Raw genomic sequence first — 15,114 nt, 5'->3', positions numbered from 1 at the left:
GGTGGAGGGGGGCGCTGGTGCCAATCCCCATTGACATAGGGAGCGAAAGGCTAGGGTACACACCAGGCAGATGTTTGTACTTTCGATCAATAAAAAAAAACAACAACCACAGAAATCCAAATAATTTACAGTTTATTCTTCTTGCTATTTTAAATGGTACAGCACATATAAAAGTTATAAATGTAACTATAAGTTAGTGAGGGCTGAGTGTTTAACTATTCTATAGAGTGACACATGATACACAGAGGAAGTACATGAAAGGAAAATAGGGAAAATGTGTTTAAAAAGGACCAGTGTGTACAGATATGGAATGCATTTGTTTTAAATGTCTTGACATTTTGAAAATCTGAGGCAAAACATCCACTGAACCTGTTCTATTGAAGAAAATTATTTTTGCAGTATGTATTAAAGTCATTAGACAAACTACTATGTCATGACTGGATGCTACTTAATCTTATACACTGGTCCTTTAACACAACAAATAAATAGTTCATAGTCACAAGTCAAACAAAACATTAACCTACACATACATTCTCAGTGTGTGCTTGATAACAGGTCATTGGGGGAAAAAAACACATTTTTACTCTAAATATAATTTATGTTTACCAAAGAATGATGAACGCCCACTGGACCATGGTGTATGTCTTGTGTGTGCATTTACATTTTGGTTCTTGTTTGTTGCCTTGTACGCTGCTATGTGAAAAGTAAAAATAACAATCCTGGCTCAGTCCTTTATCACTACATATGGTCCACATAAATGTATATGAATGGTATATTGTCCATGCAAATTGTGGCAATACACATTTCTCAAGCATACAATGCGTTCGCTATCATTGCTCTAGTCTATATCGAGGTCGGAGTCGTCGTCGCTCACATTGTTCTGTATGATGGCTCCGTTACGGACCGTCTTCGGTGCGACCGGGGACTTGTCAGGCAGCAGGCCATACTCCTGCAGCAGGGCCTCCAGATCCACAGCAAAGAAATCTTCCCCCAGCTGATCTGTCAGCCGCACAAAGTTGCCGATCAGGTCTCCTCCTTTGTAAACAAGCAGCGCAGGAAGAGCGCTGTCTCTGAACAGAGAACTGGTGCTGATGGCAGAGCTGCGAACGCTGCAGAATTTGACCAGCGGGTATTCCTGAGCCAGGCACAGCAGACAGCCTCTCATGGACTCACAGCCTGGGATATCTGGCTCATAGATGTGGATCATGACCAGTGTGCTTTTATCCTCCTTGTCTAAAGCCTCCAGGAATTCCTCACCGCTGCTGAGCTCGTAGACCTGCTCAAAGCGTTTACCGCGGCAGAGCTGGCGCCGCATCTCTTCAATGCGCTGCATGCGGTAATGCCGGAGGAAGTCTTCGTCGTCGTCCTCCTCCTGAAGCATGTTGTACTCCTGCATGGTCATCTGTAGAGTTCAAGGAATAGTTCAACATTCTGTCAAGATTTCTCCAGACATTACAAGACTAAAACTACACTCTTATACATATTTAAAGGACAAAATAGCCAGCCAGGCTTGGTACCAAATTGCCACATATTATTTATTCATGCAAGAGGTGTAAGATGTGATTTGATGTGATGTGTATTGTTTCCAAGTTGCAGAGTTTTGTTTACCACAATCGCAAAACTTTCCTTCAATAAAAATGCATCTCTAAATTACAAAATGTGTGTGTTTTGTGGCAAACCTACTTTGCCTTTAATTTTCTCCTGCAGCTCTTTTTGTTTCTCCTTGTCTTTTTCCAGATCCAGGTCAGAGCGACAGGTCATTGACAGCTTCTTGATGAGTCGCTCCATCTCCCTCTTCTGCTCTTGTTTCTGCTCCACCTCCAGCTGCTTGTATTTCCTCCAGTCATTGATAACACCCTTTGGTCCTGAAAGAAACATTCAACATCACAGTAAATACAATATGAGTGAACACTGTTTCGTGAATGTAAACTGGACAGGTGTCACACATGGAAAATAATCACTTCACTTCTTGGGTGTGGAGTTGCGAAAGCTACCTGTGTTCACAGCACTTCCGTCAGCACTGTAGTCGATATCTGGCTCAGCGACGCCGGCGTCCCGGATGGTCTTGTTATCCCCATCCTCATCCTCGTTGTCGCTGCCTTCATCCTCACTGCTGCTGTAGTAGTACTGCAGCTTCTCTCCCAGTATCTTGTCGTCCAGAGTCGTCATGACAACAGCTCACCTGACTGAAAAAGTAACCAATACATTTAACTTCATCCAGACACAGCTAAGCTTAGCGTTTTTATTTTAGGTGGCAGCATTGTGGGGGTTTTTTTCTTATCAACATGACTGCAAATATTGAATTGTTATTCAGACAAATTTGTAATATTACTCCAAGTAGATGTTCAGTTCAATAGTTACTGTGTTATCCATTTTAAACAGCAAGGGATTTAAAGATACCAATTTGGGCACTAGAAAGTTAAGATGGACATTTCTACTTGAATCATTTATAAGTCAAACAATCAATAGTTACAACCCCAAATGGTTTGCATGTGCACGGCAGCCAGCAGCAACACGCAAACTTCCACTGCCTCAATAACAACAACGTGTCGGTCTCATATAACATCTGCCCCTTTAACACATTTATGTCACTGTTAATCAGTTCAATGAACCATGATAATCCACCTAACAGCTATTCAGGCTGCCACAGGTTTGACAGAAAGCGATTTCTATTAAAATAGGACACTTACTTTACATAAGTATGTCATTTAGTAATTCTTAAGCCATTAATGGTGCTCTGAGCTGTGTGTAAGCCAGCCCGTTAGCACAGATGGAGAGAAAAGGTGACAGATGCCATCTCAGAATTTCTCCTTCTCACTTTGACAGTGTTACTGAAAACAATACGAATTTTCATTGCTAAAGAAAAAAAACCACTATAGTATCCATGACCTATTTATTTATTGTGTTATTTGCAGGAACAGCTCAACGTTGTATTTAACGTCACCTTTACAACGTTTAAATGCATTACACTCCCATTTAATTTAGTTTGCGATGTCCATTAATTTACCATCTCAAAAAATGTCAACTTAAATTTTGGTTTAAGGAGGAAAAGGAAAATAAAATAATATACGGAAGCGAACCCTTCTAACCGGTATGAATAGCCAAGTCACCTCGTAATAATTGGTCAAATGTCACTGTTATTCTTTCGTGTACATAAACGCAACAGGAAAGTAGACGGAGACAATAAAGCTAGCCTGCTTGTTAAGTAGGACACAGAAAGAACCGGCACACTCCTGTGTGTGTGGAAGTGAGCTAAATTAGCTTTAGCCTAGTGAGCTAACTTACGTTAAACATAAGCTAACAGTAAACGGATTCACTACGTTGTGTCGACACAAGACACCAACAAAAGGCAACAAAACTGTCACAAGTGCCAGGTTTTTATTTTTTTTAACTTACCTCGATTTAATGGCCAAAAACCGCAAGTGAAATGTCACCGAATCCCACTGTTCAGTCTGGTTAATCTGGATCTGGTAGCGCTTTAGCTTTAGCTGCCGCAAACCACTATCCTGGACTATGCTGCCTTCAATGTCCACGCAAGTGTCGTAATATGAGGCATCGGTGAAGGGAGAAAGGAGATTACGCACATAATGTGATGGAGGCAAAATGTATGTCCCTGGGCGGCACGTAGCTATAAGCTAATGAGTGATTAACATTTGTGCTATTTGTGCAAATATTACATACAAGCGTGCACTCGACCTTTGATTTTTATTTAATTTTTTGGCGTAAATGCAAAAAGAACGTTACTGAGGCCACGTGAAGGCAACATGAAAATGTATCCCGGTTACACAGCAGGAAGTGACATGTTTTTGCATATTGTGTGTACAGAAATAACAAATGTTTGTATATAATATAATTGTTGTGTATAAAATGTAACAACAGTATGACCACGCACATTTGTACAATTTTACGATTTCCACTGTGCCTTTAATTATGACCTGGGAACCTTAGAAAGTAGAGCTGACTCACGAAGCTCACAGAAGATGGTGGAAGTGTTAAGTTGCAGTTCCAAAATTCAAAACTAGATGGCGATGTTATGATGACATACATTATACTTGTATGGTGTTAGTACAGTTGGTATCACGTGCACTGTACTTCTACAAATATGAATGCAGGAAGTAATATACAAAATGTGGATTAATTCATTCATTCATTCATGCTTTTGGATCAAACAAATTGATGGTGGTACATGGAGGAAAATACTGTTCTACTGTATATACCAGGGTATGTGACCGGAGAGGAGCTGAGGGATTTTGACCAGAGTGCATAGAAAATGAAACAAACAAACACACAAAAATAGTAATTAGTAGAGTCTCCTTGTCTCTCGCTACATCTTAATCTAATGCCACTATATCAGCATGTGAGGAAGATGAGGATGATTTTGCTCAGCCTATTTACATCACTGTATTTTAAAATTGGCAATAGTGGTGTCATTTCAAAGCTCAGCATTTTCTCAGGTGGTACTAAAAAGAACTACTGCTCTAAGCTATGAGGTGTTATGCGTCTTTCATCCACGCTGGCTGTTGAGCGAGCCTCTCCTCTGTTGCCATTAGTATTTGGTGTCAAGCCAAAAGAAACACTGGCCCCATGAGAAGGTGCTGATAACACTGAAAACAAAATACCTCTTACAGTTAAAGGAAATAGACAACACCCAATGTTGTCTCCATAGTTTTATTTTCTTTAAATTGAATTGCAAAAAAAAATATTATAAAATAAACCTACAGGCAAGTACATGCATTTATCAGTGGACACTGTGAACACGTATGGTAGCAGCCTCTTCATTTTCATATTTGCTATTAAACTGTGAACCTTCTGGTGTCTGGAGAGGGTCATAGCTCATCAGTCCTAATTTCACTATCACTTTTCTCACTCTGCGATTGCTCCTCTCTTGGTATTCTGAATGCCACGTAAGGACATGTCCTGGTGTTCTGACAGACCAGCTTCTTGAGTGTGGCCGAGTTCACTATGTCAAAACCAACTTTGCCTCCGAAGGTGCTGGGCTTCCAGTATTGTGGAGAACATATGGGGTTTCCCAGAAGACCTTTCAGTGAGAAGGGGGCACCCATCTCCACCATGCTCTCTCCAAATATGGCGTTCGGTCGCGTTTTCTCCAGCAACAAGCCGGGATAAAACTCGAGAGTGTCGATATCTTCGTAGAATTCTTCAAGCACACTGGCGATCTCCTCGTCGTCTGCAAAAAGGGAATCATGAATATTGCACTGTTAATCCAAACACTTACAGTACAGCATGTGTTACATGCTGGTTTTAGGTGTTTTCCTGCTCCAATACACCGGATTCAAATAAATGGGTCATTATCAGGCTTCAGCAGAGCTTACTGACGAGCTGACCATTTGAATCAGGTGTGTTTTGAGCAGGGAAACAACCTGCAACATGCAGGACGGTGGCTCCCCAGGACCAGGAGTGAGAAACCCTGATCTAGGCTTATGAGGTTTGTGGAAACCATAGAATCAAGGGCGTCAACTACTGATGTCAGTAAACACTGAATATGAATTATTATGAAACCTCATATAATCATGTTTTACGTTGTGTTAAATAGCCGTGGCAATGTTGCACTTATGTCTTATAAGAGTTGCTAAAGAAAAGTCTGTAAGCCCACAAAATGTTTTAATAGGAATCCTAGAAATTCAGCTGAGTCTGCACCTCACAGAAAAGCTTCTCTTACCAGTGAATTCTCTGAATGAAGTGTACGGCGCGAGGTTGAAACGCTTTCTGTACTCATTGAAGGACTGCACGCGGAGCTGGCGGGACTCCTTTATGGCTCCCACGGCTACACTGGTCACCACATCGTTGATGTTATGGCCCCCGCCGACCTGTAGGGAAAAAAAGGTTAGAGAATGAATGAACTGTTATAAAAATGTACATTGTCCATATATATAAATGTGTTGAAGGAGCCGGAAAAATTTAACCAAGCCCAATCTATTTTTATTGCTTTACATGTGTCTTTGAAATATTTAGATGCAATATTATACAATATAAATACATTTTCTTATTTAAAATAATGAGAAAACCTCATTCATTTTGTTTCACTTCTATGAGAAAATGTTTTCTTTACTACTTTCCCCCTTTTTAAAGACATTTCAGCCTGACATCTAAAATAGGAAGTCTAATAATGTATAAAAATGCAGCAAAGTTATATATATATATATATATATAATATATGTCATTACAAGTGACTGTGGTTGATTACCTGGCCAGCAACCTGTCGCGAGAAAGCATCCACCATCTTTTCCACACCGTAGTGGGTGAGGACAGATGAGTTGAAGAGGAACTGTGGGTACAACAGTTCATCTCCGTTGATAAAGAAGCTGTCAGGCATCAGTGGGTGCCAGTGGTAGAGCTGGCTGAACTCCAGAGCGATCCGGTTCCCGTACTGGAAGTTACTGTTAAACAGCAGGGTGGGATCAAACTTCAGCTGCAGCCGGTATCCACTGAGATGCTGAACGTACTCCTCTATCACTATTTTTATTGTCTCACCTGAGAGAAACATGCAGAGAGAGCAATTTAAGCAGAACACTTGCACAAAAACTCTTACGTTTTAAATTAGAGCATTCATCCTTCTGTAGAGCACAAAAACTAACTATAAATGCAGAAGGCCAGAATAAATAAAATTGCTCCTCCATCACCTCGGAATAATTTGTGTATCAGTATCAACTATGGTTTCAGTCTAAGCAGCTGCTCCCCCAAAAAGTCTATCTATCTACCGTTATTCAGATCACCCTAAGCCTTTGTATATGGGTTGAGCATGGCACGATGGTGTGCATCCTTGATTTTCAAATTTTTTGGAGGAATTTTAATTTTCGCTGATTTATCACGCTACACCAGGCAGGCAGAGGCTCATCAGCAGCAGCTGTGCTGTCTGTAATGGGGAGATGGGAGTGAAGAGGCTGTGCTCACTGTGGGTGAGACATTTTCACACGGTTCACCGCAGAACATGGTGTTATACTGAAACGACGGTGTCCATTCACCAATACGCAAGCATATATTTATTTTGCGTTAGCATGCTACTACTTTGCAGCTAACTTGGCGAACCTGTTTCCAAAGGCAAGCTAGCAAGGCTACTATTAGCATTAGCATAGGACGGACATAACAAACACTGTGCATTTGCGTTGTGCCTAATGAGGTTGCACAGTGTTTGTATTATGTTAGCCTTTATGTTCCTTATCATGCATTACCATAACTGAAACATCTTCTTCAGCTCCCACTATAGAAATACATACTTCCAACGGGGAACTGCACTAGTCTTTTAAACCAACTCACCAATGATGATGAAGCGTGTGGTCTGGAAAAGCTGCTCATCATCCCAGGTGGGATGCTCTGCTTTCAGGATGTCGCAGACTCGATTGTGTTCTCTCAGCCACAGCGTGGCGTACATCCCCAGACCAGGGAGAAGTCCAAACACTTCCTGACCAATAGCCATCTGATGCTCCGGTGGAACCCCAGGAGGGTAGCTCATCCTTACAGGCGCATCGACTACAGTAGGTGGGTAGACTTCACCATCGATTAACTGAAGGGAGGAAATCGGTGGCAGTTGTTAATAATTATGCACAACTCTCAAAATAACGTCTTCTTTATCTGATATCATATCTCTGAAACATGTCATGTAGTAAATTTACCACTTGTTGCTCCTTGTTGCTGTTTTATTGGATTTAAAAATTCCTGATGCTCTTTTAATGGAAACTAAAAGTGACGACGATACCATTACAAGTGACGGAGAACATGTTGAAATAAGTCTATGATCACCTGATACTTGAGTTTTCCATCTTTGTGAAGCCTGAGCTTGAGTTGACGTTCCAGGTTGTCACCATAAACGTGTCCTGCATCCACCTGTACGTCACGGGGAGGACAAATTTAATCAGAGAATGAGATGAACTGAATTCAATAACTTACCTAACCATGCAAAAGTCCTCATAACACTTGCCGACCACATAACCCCAGTTAAAAATTAAATTTTATAAAAGCAATCCTAACTCCAACATCTCACTAAATGGAGTTGATTTATTTTTAACAGCTCTCTGACAACCTTCCCAAGCTTCTTTTTTGATGTTCTGTTCTTGAACAATTACCAGAGAAATAGCCCAGCAACTACAAACATTTTTCAAAATGATCACGTCGGCGTGAGATAGTGCATTAGTTGTGCTTCCATCATATACTTATATATGTCTGCCAAGAATACAATGATAGATCTAGGTCACTTTCACATCCGTATGCTAAATATAACAGTTCCCCAAGCAGCCACTTCAATTAGATTTGCTCTGGAGAAAAAACACAAACACCAGGGTGGTATCAGTGTTCCTATGCAGATTAGTTTATTATGGTGTTCCTCAGGGATCCGTTCTCGGCCCACTGTTGTCTATAAATTTCATGCTTCCCCTTAGTCAGTCAAACAATTTTATGTCTTTATCTAATTAACAGTATTTAGTTATGATTTAATTTATGCTATTTATTTCTTATCATGTTTGCTTGTCCTGTAGAAAACTGAACAAAAGTTCGAGATGTACTAACCCCATGTGCTAGTGCCTTCGTGAAGCCCAGGCCCATGCGATTGTAGGTCTTAAAGAATTGGTGGGTGAAGTGCTGGGCGAAGAATGCAAACATGAGGTTGGTGCCCTGGGGGTCGGGTCGGAACGTCCTTCTCTTCAGCAGCTTCTCAACCAGCAGCTCAGGGTCAGGCAGCCCGGCCTTGCCTTAAAGGAAACACCAGAGTGTCACAGATAGCACATGGCATAGACACACCACACCTCTAGTCATAATAGTGACAGCGTGTGCCTGTGAAAAAACGAGTCACCGTGCACTTTTCAACTGCTCGAGGTCAACTGCCTGCATGGATGTCACTGTGGCGAGAGGTTACATTTTACTGAAGAAATAATATGCAGAGGACTTCTGCATTTGATAGTGCTGATACTGGCTGTGACTACGGTGGCCTGGGAGTGCCAAACACTACAATCTTTAGGAAATCTAGTTTTTGCACTTTTACAATGTTTTGGCGTTTCTGTAATGTTTTTGTGTTTTCTTCTGTAGAGTTTGGCACTCCCAGGCCATCGTAGTAACAGTGACAGTATCAGTCATATTAAATGCAGAAGTGAAATGTCCTCTGCACCAATATTTCTTCAGTAAAATTAAACTGTCAAATAATATTATATGCAATTTTTCCTTTCAATAGCGTATGATTTTGTTTTCTATTTTCGTAAAATGATGTTCCCATCTCCAGGAAAACAAATAAGAACGGTAAATATGAGTGAACACCAGTGTGATTGACAGCTGGTATTCCAGGTTACAGGTAACACCTCTGCACCTCCAGTGTGTGAAACCTCAATGTGACTCTCGTCAAATCGTGAATCTCAAGAATTCAAAACTGGAGCCAGATTCTTCTTGGACATCTTGTTCACTATATTTTCCCCAGCTGGCTGCCAACATTGTCTGTATGCTGTGCACTCTTAGAAATAAAAGTGCTAAGTAGAACCATATAAGGTTATTCGTCCTCATAGGAGAACCCTTTTGGAGAGTTCCACCAAGAACCCTTTTTTTTCAGGAAAGAGGTTGTAAAGGGTTCTCTGGATCAAAATGTTTCTTACTGGAACCATTAGTGTTACAAAAAACCCTTGAAAAACCCTCCGGGAAAGGGTTTTTCAGAAGCAAATGGTTCCAGGTAGAACCTCAGCCCTTGTAGAAGGACCCTTTTGGAACCCTTATTTCTAAGAGTGTGTGGTGCAGCAGAGTAAAGTCATTCTATCATGATACAGAGATATTGACTGAATGAATTGAATATAACTGAGCAGCTAACCTTTAACTCCCAGAGGTGTAGGGCAGTCGTCGGGTACTGGAGGCAGGAGCCGAGTGTAGTAGCTCAGATTGTAGTAGGATTCCCAGCTGAGGTAGCTGTACTTAGAGTTGAAGGTTGGAGGGCTGGGTATTAAGTTGGCCCTGACTGTCATAGAAAGAACAAAACAAAAACAGGTTACCACATAAATCAAATCTCTGACAGTGTTGAATGAATTTCTAATATGTAAATGGCTTAACCCCGGACCTATAAGCACCAGCCGCATGAGAACATCACGTAGGAAAGTGTTATTGATGATGTCCCACAGCCAGTTGAAATGGGTCAGAATATAATGCGCTACATCTGGGTTGGGCTTCAGGAACTGACGCACTCGGGTCCAAATCTCCGCTGTGGTGAAAGGACAAAAGAAAAAGAGTTTTGTTACTGGAAAACATTTACACTTTGTATTTTTCATTGATTGAATGTAATGAAACAAAATGGGATTATATAATATAATTTCAGACAAAGAGTCCCAAGAGCAAAACCCAGACAGAAATACATTACAGAACAATAGATTATGATTAATTCTCGTTTTAGTAATTACACTTGGTCCACTTTGTCAAAATCTAGTCTTATTAACTTACTAACTCTAATTAAACTGTGTATTAAGTTCAATTCTTTGACTGCAGCCATTTGTATTTAATGGAATAACCACGCAGAAAGTCAGAGGCTGCATTCTGCTTGAGGAAAAACTACAAACTGCATTGAAAACAAATATAAACATTGATTTATATTGAGCGCAGAGTGCAAACCAAATATGGTGAAGCAGCATTAAAGTTGTTACGCTGCACACAAGTGGAACAAACTACCAGTGGAACTGAAATCAGCACTAAACGTGAATCATTTTCTTATGATTCTTTTGCATTTTTGAATTCATTTTTGAGTAAATTATTATAAAAATTATTATCATATTTTATGAAATGTTTCTATGTAAAGCACACTGAGTTGAAAGCTGCATTTAAAAAAAAACCAAAACAACAACAACAGCAATTTATGCAAAAATATCAATGTGGTACAAACAAAAACAATTAAAGGTGCATTATGTAATAAATCTAAAGCCTCCTAATATGTCACAGAGACTCAGGAATGATAATCATATAACAAACTGAACTCACTGTTACAACAGTACAGACAAAATATTTGCATTAAAATAAATATTTTGCAGACTGCATATGTTGTTGTAATATGTTGTGAAAATCATGTTCGGCATGTGGGACCACCTACCGCCACCTACCAATCATTGCAGCTGCCGAGCAACCACGGGTTGCCAGTTACGTCTGAGCTACAATGGCGGAGAAAACTAAACCTAAAAGACCTCGGTATTTTGAATTTGAGTGTAGGAACCGTTTTTGGCCACATTCTTACATATGGCACCTTTAATCCACCACCAGCCATTATCACCCAGTCCATTCTCCTCTCTTCCTTCCCTCTACTCTACAATCAAAGCGACCGTTTATTATTATTATTATTATTACTATACGCCCAGTGAACATGACGTAAGTGCATAACTGGCAGCCAAATCACATCTGATTAACTTCTACAGTGTGTGAGGCTTCCTTGTTGAGGAGAAGTGAAGCGGCAGATTTTTTTTTTTTTTTTAATTGCCTTGACACGAGCATTTCCGATCCAGCTGGTCTCCTCTTCACGGTTTCTCCAAATATTTGTGTCTTGACGAGCAGCTTTAACCCTGTGAGCCAGACTATGCTACTCTATTTCCTGTTTGCACTACAACCTAATGAAAGTGTTTCTTCACCCAAGCACCTGGAGGAATAACAGGATATTTCAAATTCCTCAAAAGTTGGACTCGTGAGGACGAGCGGACTCACGGATGGTGCAGTTTTCTCCATAGTAGCCAGTCCGAGTGCAGTCGCACTCGTACTTGTCGTGGCCATACTGCACGCACACGCTCCAGTGCTGACAGGGCAGATAACAGCATGGGTTCACTGTGGGAAACAAGAAGACATGAAAAAGAGAACAAACGTGATCTTTATTTTATTACAACAATGTGACCGAGCAGGTTATCATGTTTATATCAGTAATTATCACAACATATCAAACAACTAAAGGCAGGTGTTAAGTTAAAGGAACCTGTACACTGTTTATATTATAAACTGAAGAAATGTAATACACGTTATACGTATACTGCTATATCTGTCTGGGATTAGATTACCACCGCTGCTTTACTCAGATTGAATCTTCGTGACTGCTGTTTATGAAAAAAGAAATCTACATTTCAGTTCTGTAATATTCAATCTTTAAAGAATAAAGACAAATACGTGCTATATGATTAACACTTAGTTCTCACGCAGCACAGGGGCACCCTTGCAAAATTGCTGTGGGAATAATACACAACTCCTTATATGGACATGCTGGGGGTCACATAGGTCACATCATCCATTCAGGCTTTACAAAACGCATTTTTACGTCTTCTTGTGTGTTGCTGAGTCAAAGATATGATTCATTTCCCATTGGAGTAGTGATAATTGTCACAAAATAGATGAAAAAAGATGATTTTTGTTTCATAACAATGAGCCAGGCGACCTATGTTGCAAATTCTTATAGCGTCTGTATATAAGTTTTAACATAGTGATAGAAAAAAGCAGCCTAAATGCTCTGTGTTCTAAGGGTTTATAGCTAAATTCATGTATATTAAAGGTCTTATGCGTAGGATTTTAAGGAGGATTGAACAGTTGTGTTTTTATTGCTTTAAAATGAGCCCTTTACTTTACACAGGAAGCAGATCTTCCTCTACGGAGTGTGCCATGTTTGTACAGTAGCCTAGGATGGACAAATCAAACACCGGCTCTATAGGGAGGGATTTTCCTGTTTTTGTCCTTATTTTTTCTACCTTAATGCCTCAGATGTTTTTCATACTTGGATAAGGTGTGTGAAGCAAAACGTGTTAACCTGGTTGCAACAAGCAAATCCTAGCCCTACATTAGGCATAACAATACACTGTATATACTGTGATATAATTTTCTTTGCAAATTATCAATACATATCAATGTAATGCCACAATTAAGCTTAACTTAGGAGCAAAGATCAGTCGTACATTATCGGAGATTTAATCGCAGATATTATCAAACTCAGTGGTTTTGTCCTTATAAATCTTACATACTGGTCCTTTAAAACAGCTTGAGGAAAGCAATCTCAGCCCTGATCCTTTTCTGTAAACTCTTCTGAAAGGAGCAGATAAGACTGCTGCTATCCCACATTCCTCCATCCTTAGATTTATGCACAGATAAGTCAAAGTTCATAATATTATTGAATAGTTCCGAGTGGTACAGGTATGCATGCTATGTGAACTTGCGGAATACTGTCAACAATACAGGTTAAAGGAAAGTTCTGCTGTTGAAACGCTCTGTGACAGAGAACTTATGCTCATTTTAAACCAAAGTAAACATTCCCCTCTGAGTCTTTTCTGACAGTAACACACTTAAATAATACTCTGTGATCTTTATCAACCCTTTTTTGTAAAGTGCTTCACTTCAACTCCTGTTGTTGTTAGTATGCTATAAGAATAAACATGACTTGACAGGATCCAGCAGGTCAGATTGAGTGCAAATGTTTCACATGGGGGAGGTGGAATCAAACCTCATGTACTCCCTTTGTACAACAGATGATATGAGGTGAATCACTGTCTCCGAGACGATGGATTACGCTTGTCTGCCGTTATTCAGTTTGCCCCCAAAAAAACCTGGAACGCAAATCCTCTGAGGAGGGACGAGCCTCGGCTAGAACAATGTCACATTGAGAAATCAGATGACCTGATATACATAAAAGGAGAAACCGGATGAACAAAAGCGGTGATGAAACTCTTTGTGTACAAGTATGCGTGAGGTCTCAGCCTGATTGTCGGGAGGAACACTATATGGCTGAGGGGTTTTTGGGGTGGGGGGGGTTTTGGAGGTCTGGCTGCACAAGTTAAGCAGGAAAAGTCTGTTCTCCACTGCAAAAATGCATGGAATATTTGACGTCATCTTAAAAATATCAAATGCAGCATTTAAAGAAGAAAAGAAAAAGAAAATGTCATTCACATGATGATATAATACTACATAATCCCATCATTCCAATCTGTTTAGATTGTAATTAAGGTATAAACTTTCATCCCTGTGCCCACTCTTGCTCATTATGTTATTGTACCAGCAGCAGAACCTGTCACAGCCTGTTTCTGGTGACAGGAATGTGTAGTAGCATGGTGGCAACTTAATCCCGTATATTCAGAGGAAAGATCTGATTTAACTGAAGGGGTACTGAAAGTTACGGCGTGCAAGTGCACGGATTGAAAAATAAAAACACGGGGTTTCCTCGCAGCTGCGAGGGCACAACAATGACCAGACTTCAGAATGAGGTAGAATATAATGCAGGCTGCACAGCAGAAGGTCCAGGTGCACTGACCTCTTACCTACAGTACCTGCGCTGGAGGTAACCTCATCACCCAAGCATGCAGGCAGCAGCAGCAGGAGGAGAAGAGCACACACTGATCCTGTGACAGAGGCTTCAGCAAACAAACAAAAAAGATTCCAGTCAGTTGAAGAGTGTTAGAGGGTTCAGATTTATCACAATGCAGCAACAGTCAGTCATACTTACATCTCATTACAGCAGCTGCAGTTCAGGAGAATTTCATTCCCAACTCAAAACAACTGGAGGAAAAGTGCAATAATCCAGTTTCGCAGTTTGGTCCACAGATGTAGGGAGGAGATCCAGGTGTTCACAGCTGGACCGTGTCAGAGGAAAGCAGCTCACCAGCAGCAGTGAAACTCCTGCCTGTTCAGTGCTCCTGCTACTTCGCACTGCGCCTTCCTCCACCTGCATTCTGCACTTAACAGGAAAACTGTGGAGTGGTGACTTCAGACGAGCTCCGGCTCTTTACGCCTCCTGCTGGTGCAAATGCTGAATTCTCAAATTCTCTGTTGGATTTCCTCAGCCTTTATGTTAAAATAGAGGCTGAAAACAACAGCAGACTTAGATCTTAGACCTTAGAGAAGGAAGAAGACACATTTTATTGTTCCAGTTTGTCCTCTCAGCTTTACATTGGGAACATTAAAACACTCAATACTAAACATTAACAGAGCAGTTGCAGGATGTCTAATATTTATTGAGATACTCCAGAATAGGGATAGGAATCGATATCAGTCAGTATCGGTCCAATACTGGTCAAAATCACTGGATCTTATATCGTACCGATACAAATGTACATATACAATACAATACAAAACTCCTATATATTATATCACATGCTTCACAATGCAACTAAACTGCGACTAAACATGTGAATA

The 15,114-nt window shown here is 40.5% G+C and overlaps 2 protein-coding genes across 2 annotated transcripts; both read right to left on the bottom strand.

Annotated features, from left to right (window-relative positions):
- Nucleotides 1–408: 408 nt before the first annotated feature.
- On the bottom strand, nt 409–3,457 carry pdcl (phosducin-like). The gene is made up of 4 exons (XM_083898617.1): nt 3,397–3,457; nt 1,995–2,186; nt 1,684–1,865; nt 409–1,402 (listed from the first exon to the last, which is right to left on the bottom strand). Exons 2-4 carry the CDS (start codon nt 2,167–2,169, stop codon nt 839–841), a joined length of 921 nt encoding a protein of 306 aa, XP_083754743.1. The 5' UTR covers nt 2,170–2,186; nt 3,397–3,457; the 3' UTR covers nt 409–838.
- Nucleotides 3,458–4,826: 1,369 nt separating this feature from the next.
- LOC310939149 (prostaglandin G/H synthase 1-like) lies at nt 4,827–14,432 on the bottom strand (the record flags this gene model as incomplete). Its single annotated transcript, XM_083903821.1, has 11 exons — nt 4,827–5,188; nt 5,681–5,828; nt 6,206–6,492; nt 7,276–7,522; nt 7,759–7,842; nt 8,521–8,702; nt 9,800–9,943; nt 10,043–10,183; nt 11,662–11,778; nt 14,250–14,333; nt 14,426–14,432. 11 exons carry the CDS (start codon nt 14,430–14,432, stop codon nt 4,827–4,829), a joined length of 1,803 nt encoding a protein of 600 aa, XP_083759947.1.
- Between the last annotated feature and the right edge of the window lie 682 nt (nt 14,433–15,114).

The sequence above is a fragment of the Microchirus variegatus genome (genome assembly GCF_963457635.1).
Source record: "Microchirus variegatus genome assembly, chromosome: 1".
NCBI lineage: Eukaryota > Metazoa > Chordata > Actinopteri > Pleuronectiformes > Soleidae > Microchirus > Microchirus variegatus.
Note: the sequence above shows the minus strand (reverse complement) of the source record. Positions and strands in the feature narration are given on the sequence as shown.

Bases quoted from the DNA above. Each gene is read 5' to 3' on its own strand.
- pdcl (XM_083898617.1), bottom strand. From the start codon at position 2,169: ATGACGACTCTGGACGACAAGATACTGGGAGAGAAGCTGCAGTACTAC. The intron at 1,866-1,994 runs GTAGCTTTCGCA...TGTTTCTTTCAG, and splicing joins CGGAAGTGCTGTGAACACAG to GACCAAAGGGTGTTATCAAT. The intron at 1,403-1,683 runs GTAGGTTTGCCA...TGAACTCTACAG, and splicing joins AGGAGAAAATTAAAGGCAAA to ATGACCATGCAGGAGTACAA.